The sequence below is a fragment of the Pezoporus wallicus genome, unplaced genomic scaffold (assembly GCF_028554395.1).
Source record: "Pezoporus wallicus isolate ANWC-B61680 ecotype Strahan unplaced genomic scaffold, APGP_CSIRO_Pwel_v1 contig_4046, whole genome shotgun sequence".
Classification (NCBI taxonomy): domain Eukaryota; kingdom Metazoa; phylum Chordata; class Aves; order Psittaciformes; family Psittacidae; genus Pezoporus; species Pezoporus wallicus.
This window is the reverse complement of record NW_026638285.1, coordinates 43,192-60,095: the sequence shown is the minus strand read 5'-3', so window position 1 is coordinate 60,095 and position 16,904 is coordinate 43,192. Positions and strand designations below refer to the sequence as shown.

The following is a 16,904-nucleotide window of genomic DNA, read 5'->3' as shown; positions in this document are numbered from 1 at the left end:
TGTTGGAAAATATTGTGTGGAATGGGTCCACATTAAAACAGATTTTTAAAGAAGTCCCCCTCATACTTCTGAGTTTTCATCTTCAGAGACTGTGAGGAGGAGCAGAGCATTTTTCTCTTTCTCCACATCTCAAACCATGAAAAAAAAAATCTCTGAAATAACTTCTGTTATTACTAATGGCACCAAGGTAGCAGAGCTGCTTATGAGCACCCTTAAAACCTCTGGAAAGATCTTAGTGTCTGTCAACGCATAAGCTTCACAGGCATTTGTTCTGTTAAATTCAGTTCCTTGAAGGATGTGGGTTGGAACTGAATGATCTTTTAAGGTACCTTCCAACCCAAACCATTGCATGGTTCTCTGAAGGCAGAGCAGTGATGTGTGGGACACATTTCCCTGACTGTTACCACTCGCTTATGGCCTGCTCTGAGTGGCCACAGCTACTCCAGGCACAGCTCTGCTCTAGAGCTGAGTGACAGCAGGGGTGTTAACACGAGGACTGTGAGAAGTGAACATTTTTATTATTCAGCTTTATATTTCTCAACAGGTTACAGGTTTCATCTCATCCAAAACTTGTAACTAGCTCAGGTTATGCCACAGGCATCTGTCAGATCCCACAGGTCTGTGAATTTGCAAAATTAGGAACGCACCATGCTTCATGGCATTCATGTTCCCCAACCAGGATACCAATTGCTGTATGTAGTTGCATACATTAAGGCCTGTCTCAGTTTTACATGTTTTTACCAAAAGTATTTCTGTCTTTTCCGCTTCTGGCACTTCCCACAAATGTAAGCAGAAGGCAAAATATCTTCATGAGGCATCTGAATGCTTACTTTGTTTTTTTAATTTTATGGTATTCAGAGCAACTGGGGCTGGGGTTAAACGTATTGAGCAAGGGACATGCTGGTAGCAGGGATCCAGGAGGCAAAAGCAGGCAGCAGATTTCTCAGAACTTTGGACTTGCATTTATATAGTTGTATGTACTGTGTAAAACAACACAGTATAAATTATTGCTTTTGTGGAGTGGGAGGAGGAGGAGTTTAGTTCATCACTGCTGAATGTCATTTTTTTCCCAAATTAATTTATTTGAGGATGAATGTTAAGTGATGTTTAGAATCAGACGGTCATCAACAATTTTGGGATTAGGTTATAAATCTCCTGGGGACCAGGTACACTGTGTCAGTTACAGCATAGCAAAAGCAGAGCAGACAAGAGATGGGACTTACGTTTGACAGTGCTGCGGGATTCCTGGAACCCAGCTGACTCCGAACCCCAGCCCAGGGCTTCACACTCGCGCTCCTCCCCTTGCCCATGCCTGGCATTCGTGCTTGCACCTCCTCTGCTCTTCTCTGCCAGCCAGCACATCCTCCAGAGCCCCACGCTGCGCTTACGCCCATCCTCCAGGGTCTGGTACACCCAGTTGGAAGTAAAGGCAGCGGCATTGTTGAGAACAAGTGAGACCAGGGCTACCAACACAGCTGTGGCTACCAGCTTCTGGACAGTCATATCTGACTGTCAGCTTGCTGCCAGTCCCTATTTGCAGAAGACACGAGGTCTCAGTCAGCTGCAGCACATTGAAATTGGACTTGAAACAGGCAGTTTTGCAAGGATGTCATGAAGGGCTAGAGGACATCACCGTTCATTCTCAAAGTAATCTCCAGAGATGTTTCTGATCAAGGAAATGAGAATTTTGAGAGGTAGATTGGAGAATTCCATAAAATAAGAACAAAGAGAGCTTTTTTAGGTGCTTCCCAGCTTTGGCTTATCCACCTTCTTGCACTTTGATAAGTAATGCCAGTCGCGTGATAAACTGAACAATAGGGAGGTCCATTCCTTGTGAGATGCAGCAAATCCTGACAGAATCCAGTCTCGAAGCAGGAGGTTGAAGCTGCTGCCAGGGCTGAGGCTGGGATGCTGGCCAGCAGTGTGCCAAGCACCTGGTCCTCTGACTCAACCAGCACTGCTCCAAAAGCCTTGGTTTTGGGTGCAAGCTTCAGAATATCCCGCAAACTGTGACAAATGTCATTCTCTCAAAGACAAGCCAAACTGGAGGGGAGTGCTGTCATCTCACAGAGCACTGAGAGTTTGGAGAATCTCCAGGGCTTTGCTCTGCCGTGTCCCTCGCTGAAGACCCAAGCTGCGAGTGCAGGGGCCGAAGAACAGCCAGTGCTGTGGGGAAAGAGCCACCACCCCCCCACCCCTCCGCGGAGAGGAAATGGTTGTTTTTGTGGCTGTTTTTGGTGAGCCTCAGGGCGTAGTCCACTGCAACAAACACAGCCAGTGCCACGGCAGTCGAAAATTAACAGGATGTGTTTCCTGAAAGGAAAAGACTATGGTGACTTCTAAAGTTGTCCCTCCTCCCCTCGGAGAGACCCTCCTCCCCGTTCCACTCCTCCTACTCGCCCAGCCAGGGCTGCGCATCCTAGCGGAGATGGGGAGCAGCCCAGAGGTCCTCTAAGGAAGGGGAAAAAAAACCCAAAACAGTATCAGCCTTCGGAGCATCGGGTCTGCAGGAACAGATTGAGGAGACGGATTCTGAAATACTTTTTACTGAAAGCAAAAAAATAGGGGGGTTGACTGCTTAACAGCATGGTGAATGCAGTGTGTGTGTGCCCACTGATGTCCCACATCCTCTCTGCGAGACTAGAAGGAAGCATGACAGATAAATAGAAAATATGAAATCTCGAGAGTCTCCACCTGATAAACAAACAGATTTGAGGGTGTCTGAAAAGTCAGTTGCAAGTGTTCATGATGTGGATGAAGTTGGCTCTCACTGGTATAGCCCTGAGTCGCACATCCCACTTTGCTGTAAGCACTGGTGGCCCTGCAGAGCCCCTGGGAGGCTGGTCACCCCCCTTTGGTGCTCAGAGCATGGGAAAGCCACTGCAAGTTGCTTAATACAATCCAGTACAAAATCGACACCCATACCAGGTCTGTGGCACTGATGCTGCAAAAGCTGCAAAGAAAGCAGCTCTGATAAGCAAATTAAGAAGGAGTTGTTGAGGCCATTATTTCACACTGTCCCTGAACACAGATGTTTCCGGAGGGGTCTTGCGGAGGCTGGCTCTCCACGTGGCAGTTTGATGTGCCCTGCTCAGGGCTGAGGGAGAGGGCAGAGATCACAGTGGGTAATACCCTGCTGCAGCTACTAGCATCCCCTGCCCCTGCCTGGGATTCTGCTCTTTGGTCTGGGCCTGTCAAAGTCCTACTGTACGGAGTGTATTAAATAGTATATGGTGAGGTGAAGGTGTGACATTTTTGTCCATAGCCTGGAGAGGGAGCAGAAGCCATGATTCAGTGCTGGCATCACCAGCAGCAGCTGCACCAGCCACACCGGAGATGCTGGCACGAGAGTTCACATCAGTGTAATTAATAAAATAGATTAGAAACTGATTTGATTTTATAGCAGCTCTGTCTTACCAGCTAAGTTACTTTGCCCTAATTGACAGATCTGTACTGACCCTTTATACCTAGACAAACTAGTTGGGAATTTTTTTGACAGGCAACATTTCATTTTCCAAGACTTGTTGCTGAGAGTAGTGGACAATATTCCAATGAAGTTCATTTGCCTCTATAATTAGTTTTCAGCTATTGGAATTGAATGTACAAATCTGGCTATGAATTCAGCCCTCCTCTGTGTGCTTGGTTCATTTTAATCCTTAAATGGATTAAGATGTAGGTACTTTGAGCATCTTCATCCTCTGACAGCAGTACAGAAACTTTGGTTTCTTTTCCTGTGTTTGGTGATGTTTCTGTACATCTCTGAGTTTAGAAGTTTCAATCTACATAACACAGTGGTTGGTGTCTGCCATTCTTCAAAGAAACTTCCTAACAACAGTGACCATATTTCCATGTTTTATAAGCCATTGATTACTTGTTTTATTCCCCAGCAAGGCAGATGCTCATATACAGATAATGCCAGGAGAGTTTTACCTTTGGGGAAAAATCCCATCTACCCATCACCCTACCTGCTTCTGCCCGCTTCTGTCTTTGGCTTTTATGATTTGTGGAAGTATGAGCATGTATTTTCAGAAGGCACAAACTTTCTTTGCATGTTACATGTAAAATTTATTTTACAAAAGTTGAACGAATCAGTCTAATAATTTAAAACTTAGTCAAATCTCTTCCTCTTTTGACACCAATTATTTGGTATGAGAATATTCAACCTCTTTTTTTAATTCCTTCAAAATTAAAAATAAATCGTATTCTTCCTAGGTTGTACTTGCCTTTGAGCATCAAAGGGACCAGGTGATATGAACATCATGGCATTAGTTTGTGGTTTGAGATTCATGATACTCGAGAAATTCTTCATGTTATATATGCAAATCCATGCAAGTCAATGAGCTTGTATTTCAGGCAGTTTTCCCAGAGGAAAACAGTGGATGTTTGTCCCAGATTGCCTCTTGGTGTGGATGCAGATGGATGGGTGGGTACAGAGTGGGTTGCAGCTGGGATGGGGATGAGACAAGTGGATCTATTTGCCATCTTATAAAAACATAGGAGCTGGTGATGGGACTGGGGACAGCGCTGGCCTTGGATGAGATGCTTCATCCCTCTAGCTGCAGTGAGGTGGTCACTGCTGAAGGCTGGAGGATTTTAAGTGCATGCAGTCTGTCTGTTGATGGGTACTACCACAGCACAAATGATTTGGGACTTTTTGTGATGATGGAAATGTTTCTGGGAATGCTGATTGCAGAGCAGAAAGGACAGCAGCACTGCAGTCTGCAATGGTTTGAAGATCAGTGTCCTTTTTATAGATGTGTTGAAAATTCTACATAGTACTTCTGAATGATCACCTTCTCATCCCTTCTGACCTTCAGTGTCACACAGTTTTTCTCATTCGAGCATGTCCAAGCCATCTGTAGCCATGGGCCACAGCATCACTTGTGTGTAAAGTTGATCACAAATGAATTACTTGTTCAGAATGCCCCACTGTTGTACATTTAAGCCTGATGACATTATTCTCACATGTTTTTTCAGGGATCGGAAGGTGCAACTTTAAGTTACTGGTGTCCAGGCAAATTATTGACATTTGAAAAATACTACTGAATATGGTTAATTTTCCATAGGAAGCAGCACCTGCTTTGGCCCAGCCTTTTGCTTTGCTCCCAGCACAAGAAGGATGTGGAACTGTGGGAGCAAGTCCAGGGGAGGGCACAAAGATGCTGCAAGGGCTGGAGCAGCTCTGCTCTGGAGCCAGGCTGAGAGAGCTGGGCTTGTTCAGCCTGCAGAAGAGAAGGCTCCTTATGGGGAGACCTTAGAGCAGGTCCCAGTGCCTAAAGGGGCTACAAGAAACCTGGAGAAGGGCTTTGGACAAGGGCCTGTAGGGACAGGGCAAGGGGGAATGGCTTTAACCTGACAGAGGGGAGACTGAGATGAGCTCTTAGGCAGAAGTTCTTCCCTGTGAGGGTGCTGAGGCACTGGCACAGGGTGCCCAGAGAAGCTGTGGCTGCCCCATCCCTGGCAGTGTTCAAGGCCAGGTTGGATGGGGCTTGGAGCAACCTGGTCTAGTGGAAGGTGTCCGGGCCCATGGCAGGGTGTTGGAACTGGATGAGCTTTAAGGTCCCTTCCAGCCCAAACCATTCCATCATTCTATGATGAAACCCCACCCTCAGCAGCACGTAGGCTGGTACCCAGTGCCCTGCAGCAGTGTCCAGATCCTGGTTGCACCGGGGTAAGTCTCATGGCAAACACATCGTGACCACTGTGGTTCCAGCTGCCTGTGCTGCTGAGCTGAATTTATGTGGTTTATTTTGTGATGGGGAAGTGGAGTCCTTGTCCCCACCACTGGACTGGGTCTGCAGCTCCCCAGCTTGCTGGATTTATTTCCATTTTTGCCAGCCCAGGCTGCGGCTGAGGCACAGAGGGATACCCTCCCACTCCAGGAAGATGTACGCATTAGGGATGTGATCACATATTAGAATATATTATCTATAATATAATGTTATAAGGATGCAATAACAGGTTGTTCTATATAATACAGTGTTATAACAGTTATATCTGATGTTAGTGTTAAAAACATTGTGTTAGTGTTTCCCTTTGCATTAAGCTGTAGTCTTTTAAAGCAGAATGCTCAGGATCCAGTTCAGTGAAGTGGGGTACAGATTGGGAAGAGTCTTTGTTTTCTCCTGATCAAGATATTTGGAGGCAAGAGATGGAACATATGTTCCTTTTCTAAATATACACACACACACACACACCCCCCCCCCCCCCATTAAATGGAAAGAAATTTTGTAGTGAGATTTCTCTGACAAACAAATCTCCAGCACTTCTAAATAATACTCCCTTTACCAGATTTTTTCTTTAAGATTTCAGGCAAAAGGTGCAATGAAAAATACATAGTAACAGGAGGGTTTATAAAATCACACAGTTGGATGCTATAAACAGTTTCATAGAATAACAGATACAAAAGATCAGATACAAAGGAGGAAAAACTTTTATATCAAATACATGGTAAAACTTGTGTCCAGTCTTAAGAGGCATCAAAGTTTGCTGCTGTGGCCTGAATCCTGGGGAGTTCAGGCTTCGTGGAGGTACTGCATGGGGAGGGTGCTCCCAGAGCCCATTCCTGTGGCTCTGCTCATACTGTTGCTGCATCTGGTCTTCATTAAGTTTCTAGCTTCAGCTGGTGAAGTACAGATGCGAGTGGCTTTCCAGGGGGGAGTAAAATAAGAGGAGGGGAAGAACAGGAAATTCCCAGAGCATGAGCTGGTGGCTGGGTAAAACATTACTTGGCATTTTATATGTGACAGTGATGCTGGGCCTGGAAAGAAGAGTTGCTGCCTTGTAGGAATGTGGGGACAGAGTTGTTGTTCTCCCTATACTAACAACTGTGAATAGATAAACCGTGGGTTTGACTGTCCTTCACCTCCTGGTTCTTCTTCCTAACCCAGACCTGCATTAATTTGCTCCCATTCCAATGGGCAGCAAAGCTGATGAACAGAGATCTGGTGCTGGAGATGTCTGCCTGCCAGAGAAGTTGTGCCATCCCAAGGCCAAGGCCAAGGCTGGTCTGCTTGAAACACAGGGAAATGTGGAAGTGTGTTGCTGATGCTTCCCAGATGATTCTCTTCTCTAAACCCACCCCTCCCCTCTGGGCTTGCCTGCTCCTAGCAGCGAACCTCATGGATACCTTGACCTGAGGAGTTTGCAAGCTCAAAAGAGATATATGTATATAATATATGTATTTATAGTACATATATTGTTATATATTATTTTTCATAATATATAATATTTTATATAGGTGATATAGAAAGTGTCTGTTTGCTCTGCTGAGCCGTGGTGTGGAGAGGCTGGAGGTGTCTTTTCAGGGTGAAGGTAAAACTGAGGTTCTGGCTGAAGGTCCTCAGGTCTTCCTCCAGGAGCTGGGTGCATCAGTCCAAGTGTCCTGGCTGTGGCTCAGGTCTGGGAGTGCACATCTGTGGTGTTACCTCCCAGGGTTTTGTTGAGACATGGCCCGTGCTGCTGACCAGCCAAGGTGTGGTGCAGTGGTCTGTGTGGTAACAGCTCTGGGGTTAGGGCCTCTGTTAGACAGTGAGACCTTCTGGGTTCTGACTGGTAGTTTAGTACTTTGAATCTTTTGATTTCACACAGTTGTGTTACTCTGGTACCATTCTGGTTTTTAAATAAGATATAATCACAGAATCCCAGACTGGTTTTTGTTGGAAGGCACCTTAAAGCTCATCCAGTTCCAACCCCCTGCCACAGACAGGGACACCTTTCACTAGATCAGGTTGCTCCAAGCTCCATCCAACCTGGCCTTGAACACTACCAGGGATGGGGCAGCCACAGCTTCTCTGGGCACCCTGTGCCAGTGCCTCAGCACCCTCACAGGGAAGAACTTCTGCCTAAGAGCTCATCTCAGTCTCCCCTCTGCCAGGTTAAAATTATTCCCCTTATAATAATATATTAAAATAATAAATGCAAACAAATATAAGTATATAATAGATGCACATGAAGATGGTCTTTGCAAGCAAACAGTATGTTGCTGGGTCAGAAATATTTGCATACCTTAGCAGCAGCATGTGCAGCATGGTGCTAAAATGAATGGTCTCTCAAAGTGGAAACAGGTTTCTAATATTTTGCTGGAGGAATAAAATTAAAATATCACATGCATGTACCTTCTTGTGAGGGACATGTCTGCTGGAGATAACCAGCCTCTGCTGCAACTCCACATGGACCAAGGGAGAAGGTTTAGCTGTGCAGCTCCTAACAAAACAATCCTTAGCTCCAGTGGGAGAATGGGACCTCCTCTTCAGAGCAGGGCCGGGTTTGTTAGATGAAACATTCCTTTAAGCACTCCTGGAGGGCAGAGGCAGGGTTGATGGAAGCAATGTTTTTATGTGTCACAGGTACTTGTGCTGCTGAACTGCTCTTGGCCTGTCTCTTGCTTCAGGCTTTGTGCTAAGTCTGTGCATGCACTGCTGTACCCTAAATACTTCCCCAGTCTGTCTGTGGTCTGGTGTGACCACAGTGGTGAGCTCTGGAGTGTACTCCCCCTCTGTTGGAAGGCAGAGCTTGCAAAAAGATTACTAAGCACAGGGCATATTAATTGGAGATGTTTCTTCCTCTATATTTTTTGCACTAAAGTGGTACTATGCTGCCAGAGCCCCTCAACTTAGTTTATCAAGCGGCTTGAAGTAGAGGAGGGAGAGGTGGGATGTCAGAGCTCCAGCTCCTGAGGAAGTCATCTGGATGGCCCACGGCACGCAGCTGGCTTGATGCCGGGGTGGCTCATGGTGTGCATGGGGCAAGAGCTCCCAAAGGAAACCTGGGGCAGCAGCTCCCACCAGGATCTGAAGTTGGCAAGGAGCCATTGCTGTTCAAGAAAGAGTAATGCAGCTGATAGGGGGTGAGTAACATCTCTCTACAACTACCTGAAAGGAGGATGGAGCCAAGAGGTGGCTGGTCTCTTCTCCCAAGGATCAAATCATAGTAAAAGAGGAAATGGCTTCAAGCTGCACCGTGGGAGGTTTAGACTTCCCCAGAGGGTGTTCAGGCATTGGAACAGGCTGCTCAGGGCAGTGGTGAAGTCACCATCCCTGGAAGTATTCACAAACCATGTAGACTAAGTCCTTAGTGCCATGGGTTAGTGGTGGCCTTGGCAGTGCTGGGGAATGGTTGGACTTGATGATGTTGATGGTCTTTTTCAGTCTAGTAGATTGATTGATCATAAGTCCTGCTGTGTGTCTCTGTATGCTTGTCTTTTAACTATGTACTTTAAAATACCCTGTTTGGTCTGTTTCCTTTCAGAAGTTTCCACTCCCTCCAGTCTAAATAAGATTTCTCATCCACTCATCTGCTCAAGCCCACTCTCATCTTGCACTGAGGGAATTGTGAGCTGTCAAAGCTCTGAAAAATAAAGGATTTGTTTCCTTTCAGAAACTCGCTATTGGTCAGTTTGACAGTGCAGCACCTGAGTGCATTCCTTTACCAGAATGACATGGCTTTTGGCAGCTTCTGGCATGCAGACAGGAAAGCATGCTTCTTTCCCATATAGTGAAGCACAGCCATGCCCACACACCCAAGATTGGATATCTGCTAATGACACAACTCCCTGTCCTTGTTGATCAAAGCCAGGTGACCATGTCTAACATGACCTAAATGTTCTTTAAAGGTATTTTTCCTACATTTTCCAGTTCCAGATACAGGCGATGGCTGGAATGAAAGAGAAACCAGTTCCAACTTTTCAGAAATTAGGAAGGTCACATCTGCTGCTAAGTCAGCATTTCTGTGTTGAGTGGCAGTGCATGGACTTGCACTCAGCTTGATCTAGCACTGATGTTTTGGTAAGACCCTTCCAGCTCTGTGCTCTCTTTCAACGATCCTTTTGGTTTCCTTGACTGGGGGACATGGACGTGTCAGAGCAGAGCATGGGAGGAGGCTGCGTTTGAAGCACATGCAGCGTGGACATTCAGATGGAAGGAATTCAGTAAAATATTCAGACGTGTTCTTCCTTTTCTAAACAAGCAGAACTTCTGAACTATCTGAAATTTGCCCCTTATCTATCACTTCTGATCGTATGTCATTTTCTCTGTACTCTTTGTGCCACATATTTAGGTTGATTACTACCTGAAAACTTTATACCAGTTGTAGCTGCAGTCTGTGATTCTATGATAATTGTAAATTAGGAAATGCATTTTTTCTCTGCCTTTCTTCATGTATGTGTCTGACAGCATGTTGTGTCTCATTTGCTTTACTGCTTCCCAGTTAAGTCACTTTTCCCCTGTTTATACAGGGCTTTCCCACAGCAACTGGGAAGCGTAAAACATTTTAGTAATAGTAAAACAGGAAGGTGATTTGCATGTAGATGCAGGACCTGAAGTGTTATTCAGTTCTTTTTTTTTTAATTTTTTTTTCCTGCTTTTATCATTTAGATAATTATTTTGTGCTGTGCTGGTGTCAAGAACTGTATGGACCATACCTCTGCTGAGGTTCACACACTGAAAAAAACATGTTTTTAACACTTACTGCTTCTATTAGTCAAACATGCTGCACTTTATTCTGAAGAGTCTCAGATGTAAATAGAATCTATAAAAATCTTTGCTTGTCACCCCATGTAATGGTCAACTGTACCGCGGTCCTGTTGAGCGATGCTGCCTGCAGAGACCTGACGTTCCTGCATGGGAGTGCAACCCTAAGGCTCCTAAGAGCTGTTCCATGTTTGACCTATGCAGGACAGTAGCAGGATGTTTCCAGTGTAAAGTTTATGTATTTAAGACTTTTCCCATAGTTTTTCTTTTGAATTCTGAACATCAATGTGGGAATAACTGTCTATACAGCAAGAACCACAGTGATGCATGATAAATGTTTATATATGTGCAAATGTAACTGCTTTTGTTTAGATACTGATGTAAAACAAACCCACAGTATTTCCTCAGGACTCTGGCATTCAGCTCCAGAACTAACCTTTATATCTGATGCCTCTTTCTGCGCCTCTGCACCTCTTCAGTCTTTCTTTGCACAGCAACTGGAGTCTTTTTGTTACATCCAGAAATTGTCTGATGTACTACTGGTTTATCTTTTCATGCTCTCCTCTTCCCTTGCATCTTACCTGCATAGTACTCCGGCCTTGAAAGTGACACCATAAGAGCTCTCCTTTTTTTCCCCTTTCTCACAGTGAGGCTGTCTGGGAGAACATGGCTCGCATGTGCGTCAAGACTCAGAGTCTCAATGTTGCCAAAATTTGCCTTGGAAACATGGGTCACGCAAGAGGAGCCAAGGCACTGAGGGAGGCTGAGCAAGAACCAGAGCAGGAGGCCCGGGTGGCTGTGCTGGCCATTCATCTGGGCATGCTGGTAAACCCACCAACCATACAAGGGAATATTCACCTGCTTCACTAGGGACAAAAATGAGAAACTGGTGCAAAACCTTGGAAGGGCAAAAAGCCTGTTGCCAGGTTTTCAAGGAGTGATGAAGAATAGTTCTGACAATTATTTTCTTGAAGTTGAGCTTTTATCCCAGGGAAATAGGCATCTCCTTCAGCGTGATCTCTCTGTTGACACTGGCCAGGGGCTTTCCCTGAGCTCCAGCAGCTCAAGAGTCTCCAAACCCTTTGATGTTTCTTAGAGGGTTGGTGATAACAAGTATGGCAGAATCTGATGCCTGGAAATGTGAATACCAGGAGGCATTGCTGCCTAAGGGGCTAGCAAATTAATCACAGAATCCCAGACTGGTTGGGGTTGGGAAGGACTTCAAAGCTCATCCAGTTCCAACCCCCTGCCACGGGCAGGGACACCTTCCACTAGACCAGGTTGCTCCAAGCCCTGTCCAACCTGGCCTTGAACACTGCAGCCATCTGTTTCTTCTCTGTATCTGTTTTTTTAACTGCGATACAGAATTTATATGGAGCTTTACTCCCATATGAAGAATTGCTGAATGAAGGAAAGTGCTGAACAAAAGAAACATCTTTTAAGGATAGTTTATGTGTGAAACATTAAATAGAAAAACTTTTCTTGGGACATAATTCTACCAAGCTTAATCATTCTAGTTTTGACCGGATTGAAAAAGGATGTGTTTCAAAGTATTCCAACTAAAATGTTTCATCAAACCTATTTCAAGGTTCAGTATGGAAAATGCAAGTTCCATTTTGATATGCTTTTGGAGTGAAAGGCTAAAGCTCTGTTCTGCCAGACAGTGAGAGCTGCCTTAAGGCGTTTCAGGAGTTTAGGCAAAATGGAGGTTTCCTGCACGGATGGAGAGCTCTGGTGAGTCACATCCGCTGCTGGTGCCATCCCAGGGAGCCGTGCTTGACTGTTGCATCCTGGCTTCTCCCATTGCCTGAGCAATAACTTGCCCAGATCGAGCAGAGCCAGAGGGCATGATCATGCTGTTGTTCTCCCTGTAGTTTGGTGCATGGGGTGTCAGTCCCTAGGGCCTGTACTTGGCAGCAAATACCTATCAAAATGGATCTTGTTTTCCCCATGGGTCTTTATCGTAGTCTGAACCCACTCCCCCGATCACCATTAGACATGAGATCTAAAATGGGTTCAAGACCAGATGAAAACTGGGAAAAGCACTGCTGAGATAATGAATGATAAAGGCAAAGTGAGTGGAATACATGCTCTTATTTAATGTCTTCCTCAATGATCTGTAAGAAAAGCAGAGATTTCTAGTTTGGGAACCATAAAAGATCCAGGCATATGATCTGTGAGAGGGAAAAACTGGGAAAGGAGAATTGATATACCCCACAGTTCATAGGAATTCACCAATTAGATAAAAAATGGTGAGGTGCTATAATAGCGAAAATCCATGTGGGACTGATTTGAGGAGATACCACATCCTGGGGCTCTGATTTGATGACTTCTTTGTACTTGTTGCAGCTACAGCTGGAACACTGACTTTCACCCTGAAGTATCTCCTTACCAGAAAAAAAAAGTTTATGGAAGAAGTTCAGAGAAAAATTAGTGCAAGTTATTAAGCTCTTGGAAAGATTTCACAGACAAGGAAATCTTTAAGATAGCAGATTAGAATTTGGCTTAAAAAAGTGTTTAGCAACCTACAACAATTTTAAGAGTATAACTGGTAGAGAGTAACTATTCTGAGTTAAAGTGAAGAAGTAAAGGAAAATTCAAACTACATGTTTGGAAAAACTTCCTGGCAGAGAAAGCTGTGGGGCTGAAAAGTGTCAACATTCTTTTTGAATAATTAGGTCTGTTTGGAGAGGTGGAGGGAAACTGCATCAAAACAGATGCAGTTCTGTTGCTTTTTCTGCATCTCCTGCAGACTCATAGAGCAGGCATCTTCCTTCTCTACTCTCTATGTTTTTTTGAATTTAAAACAATAAGAGACGGAAACTATTTTTCAGTCTTGGACAGATAATCCCAATTTACTAAGTATAGTGTTCAGCTGGACAGCCACTGGGTGGAGCAGGAAAATGTGTCTTCCACAGGAGTACCTCTCAAAGCATAAAAACAATAGTTCCAATTTGCTCGCCCTTGCATCAGCATCAGCAGAATTCTCCTGTTCTAATTCTGTCTTAAATGAATAGCGGTTATTCCCATGAATGGATCTCAGTTATCCACGATAGATGTTGCTGCCCCTGAGGCATGCTCAGAGGTCCCACGGAGTGCAGGCAGACCCACGTGAGCAGATCTCCCCTTTCTGCAGTGGTTTATGCTCCTGATGACAGTGGTTAATTGCTGATGGCTCACTCCTGTCATGTGTCGTGTCCCGTTCCCCCCCCCCCAAGTTGATACCATACAGTAAATGCCAGGATCTGAGTGCTTTCTTTATTTTCACATAAACATCCTGTTTCCCACTGATGTGCTATTCCAAGGCTATGTATATTTAGTTGGTTATCCCCCCTGCCTGGATTATTATTACTTTACAATGACCAGTACTGATGAACTACACTGAAGTGCAGTGATTGCAGCAGGGGACACCAAGGAACCAGGGTTAGCAGGAGTTTGTGTGCTCTCTTCCCAGGAGGATGCTGAGCGGCTCTACAAGGCTTGCAAACGCTATGACCTCCTGAACAAGTTCTATCAGGCCTCAAACCAGTGGCAGAAAGCCATCGAAACGGCAGAAGCTCATGATCGGGTTCACCTCCGCACCACTTACTACAGCTATGCCAAGTACCTGGAGGCAACCGGCGAGCAGAGCCTGGCCCTCACCCAGTAAGCACCTGAAGGGTTGGAGCCTTGTTCTCCTGTGAGGGCTTGGGGTAGGCAAAGGGGGATTGCTGATAATGACCAGTAATAATGAGTTAAAGTCTTTTCCTGTTTCTGGTGGTTTCTGTCTCATGGAGTGACAGCATTGTTAAATAAACTTCCCAGCACCCTCCCAGGATAGGGTACACAGCTTAGTGCCAGAAAGGTTAAGTGTCTTGTCAGGGCCAGTGGTTGAACCCCACTAATATCCAGTCCTGTACTTTGGCTCTGGAAAACCACTGCCCTCTTTTCCTTCCTTTTCCATGACAAAACCCACTTGTTTACTTCTCCTGAGCATCCCAGACACAACTGCTGTGGCAGAATTTAGTTGGACCTGGGTGCTTCTGGTGCCTGATCCTCTCCCAGAACTGATGAGTCTCTAGAGAAGTTAGTGGAAGTGATTTTTAATGTATTTGGTGTTTGAAATCTTGGGTTTCTAGTTTGCCATATGAAGCCTAATAATAACAATAACGATAATATTAATAATAACCCCACCACCACTTTTTTTTTTTTTTTTTTTTTTTTGATGGTGCTGGCAGACTGCAGCTGGTCTTACAGTGAACATACAGTTTTGTCACTGTATGGCTGTCAAACAACATTAATGGATTTTTTACACAGGAATTGAGCTAAGGTAATCATTTCACATCTAACATGTTCTTCTCTGCTACAGCTATGAGAAGTCAGACACGCATAGGTTTGAGATACCACGAATGCTTTCTGAAGACTTACAAGCCCTGGAGAGCTACATCAACAAGATGAAAGACAAGTCAGTGCTATGCTTATTCCTTCTCCATAAGTTCAGGCCTTTCACGTCTGAAATACAACTTGTGAAGACAGCAGGGAAGGAGGAGTATGAATCCCTTCAGCCACAAGTTCAACCCCTGCCTTACCCATATGATCCTCCTCAGCTTTTCAGGATTTTGCCACATCTTGCTCAAGAAAGAACCTTACCTAGCTAGGTTGACCTCCCTTATGGTGAATGTCACTCTTGAGGTGGGGTAAAGCCTTGTCTACATGCTATAAAATGTAGCTAGTCTTGAGTTCAAGATCTCCAGGAGTGACAAAAGCGGTCTCCAGTGATTCTTGTTACTGCAGTTAATATTGTTGCTTTTCTAGGAACCTGTGGAAATGGTGGGCACAGTATCTGGAGAGCCAGTCAGAGATGGAGTCTGCGCTAAAATATTATGCACTGGCTCAGGATTATTTTTCCCTAGTCCGTGTCCACTGCTTTCAGGGCAACATTCAGAAGGTGAGGCATAGAATCACAGAATCCCAGACTGGTTTGGGTTGGAAGGGACCTTAAAGCTCATCCAGTTCCAACTCCCACCACGGGCAGGGACACCTTCCACTAGACCAGGTTGCCCTGTCCAACCTGGCCTGCTCCCATCTGCTTCTGGAGAGTGCTCATTCCTGGGGAGACTATGAGCACAAATTAATGCTATTACAATTTCCTTTTCAGGCTGCTGAAATAGCAAATGAAACGAGGAATTGGGCAGCCTCGTATCACCTGGCCCGCCAGTATGAGAGCCAGGATGAAATCAAGCAGGCTGTACATTTCTACACCAGGGCCCAGGCATTCAACAATGCTATCCGCTTGTGTAAGGTGTGTAATGACGTACATTTCTATCCCAAAGCAAAGTAGGATTCTACCCTTAGGCAGCAGAATTAAAGCAGTACTAGTTGTTTGTTCCCATTTCCTCTTGTGAGACTGCTTGCTCACACACAGCCCACAACAAAGATGCTCCTAGTTTCTGCCTGCTTGGTTGCATGGGATGCTGTTTTCTTTTATATATCAACAGAAAACTGCCTGAAACAAATTATCATTGCAGCCCAAAGTTACTTGGGTTGGTATGGGTTTTACACAAAAGAGGGTTGATGGGCTTTTATGTGACAGCATAAAGCTGCAGGCTTGCCAGAAGACAGAATTAATGAAATGTTTGTAGCATTCCTAGAGCCAAATTTTTGCTTTTGAATAGGAGCACAATTTAGATGACCAGCTGATGAACCTGGCTCTTCTGAGCTCTCCGGAAGACATGATAGAGGCAGCCTGCTATTATGAGGAAAAGAGAGAGCAAATGGACCGAGCTGTCATGTTATACCACAAGGTAAATACCTTTTTAGTAAAAAATATCAAACTTTAAACTGAAGCAGTTCCTGCAGCAGAGGAATCAACTGTATCACAGAATCCCAGACTGTTTTGGGTCAGAAGGGACCTTAAACTCATTCAGTTCCAACCCTCCTGCCAAGGGCTGGGGCACCTTGCAGTAGACAAGGTTGTTCCAAGCCCTGTCCTACCTGGCCTTGAACACTAGTTTTTACTATATATACTGTTTATTAGTCATTTATGCTTTATTAATCCATTCTAGAGTATCCTGTAACCTGATCCGCCGTGCTTATTCTAGTCTCTAAAGTATTCAAGTATTCTTAACTTTGCAGGCAGGACATTTCTCCAAAGCACTGGAGCTAGCCTTTGCCACACAGCAGTTTGGGGCCCTACAGCTGATTGCTGAAGACCTGGATGAGAGGTCAGACCCAACCCTGCTGGCTCGCTGCTCCGATTTCTTCATTGAACACGCACAGTATGAGAAGGCAATGGAGCTGCTGCTCACAGCCAAAAAGGTAAGCTCCAGCCTCACTGGGCCCTCCCTGCATGGGGAAAGAGGAGCACAAGAAGCGCCTAAGTGCACACACATGCACTGATCTTTGCTGGTAAACAGACGTGGAGGCACGTATGAGGTTTGAAGCTTCTTCTCAGGC

General features: G+C 45.1%; 2 protein-coding genes across 4 annotated transcripts in view; one reads left to right on the top strand and one right to left on the bottom strand.

Moving 5' to 3' along the window:
* The window catches only part of TMEM204 (transmembrane protein 204), a 28,161-nt gene extending 25,964 nt beyond the window's left edge, over nt 1-2,197 (bottom strand). Inside the window, exon 1 of the mRNA XM_057410276.1 lies at nt 1,224-2,197. Within this exon, the coding sequence (XP_057266259.1) occupies nt 1,224-1,503 (280 nt within the window). The 5' untranslated portion in view covers nt 1,504-2,197. The remainder of the gene's footprint in view (nt 1-1,223) is intronic.
* IFT140 (intraflagellar transport 140) overlaps nt 1-16,904 on the top strand; it is a 77,567-nt gene that overhangs the window by 57,605 nt on the left and 3,058 nt on the right. For all 3 annotated transcript variants that reach the window (XM_057410271.1, XM_057410269.1, XM_057410270.1), the window contains 7 exons: nt 11,117-11,294; nt 13,924-14,114; nt 14,818-14,913; nt 15,264-15,396; nt 15,607-15,750; nt 16,124-16,252; nt 16,584-16,766. In XM_057410271.1, coding sequence (XP_057266254.1) covers nt 11,117-11,294; nt 13,924-14,114; nt 14,818-14,913; nt 15,264-15,396; nt 15,607-15,750; nt 16,124-16,252; nt 16,584-16,766 — 1,054 coding nt within the window. The remainder of the gene's footprint in view (nt 1-11,116; nt 11,295-13,923; nt 14,115-14,817; nt 14,914-15,263; nt 15,397-15,606; nt 15,751-16,123; nt 16,253-16,583; nt 16,767-16,904) is intronic.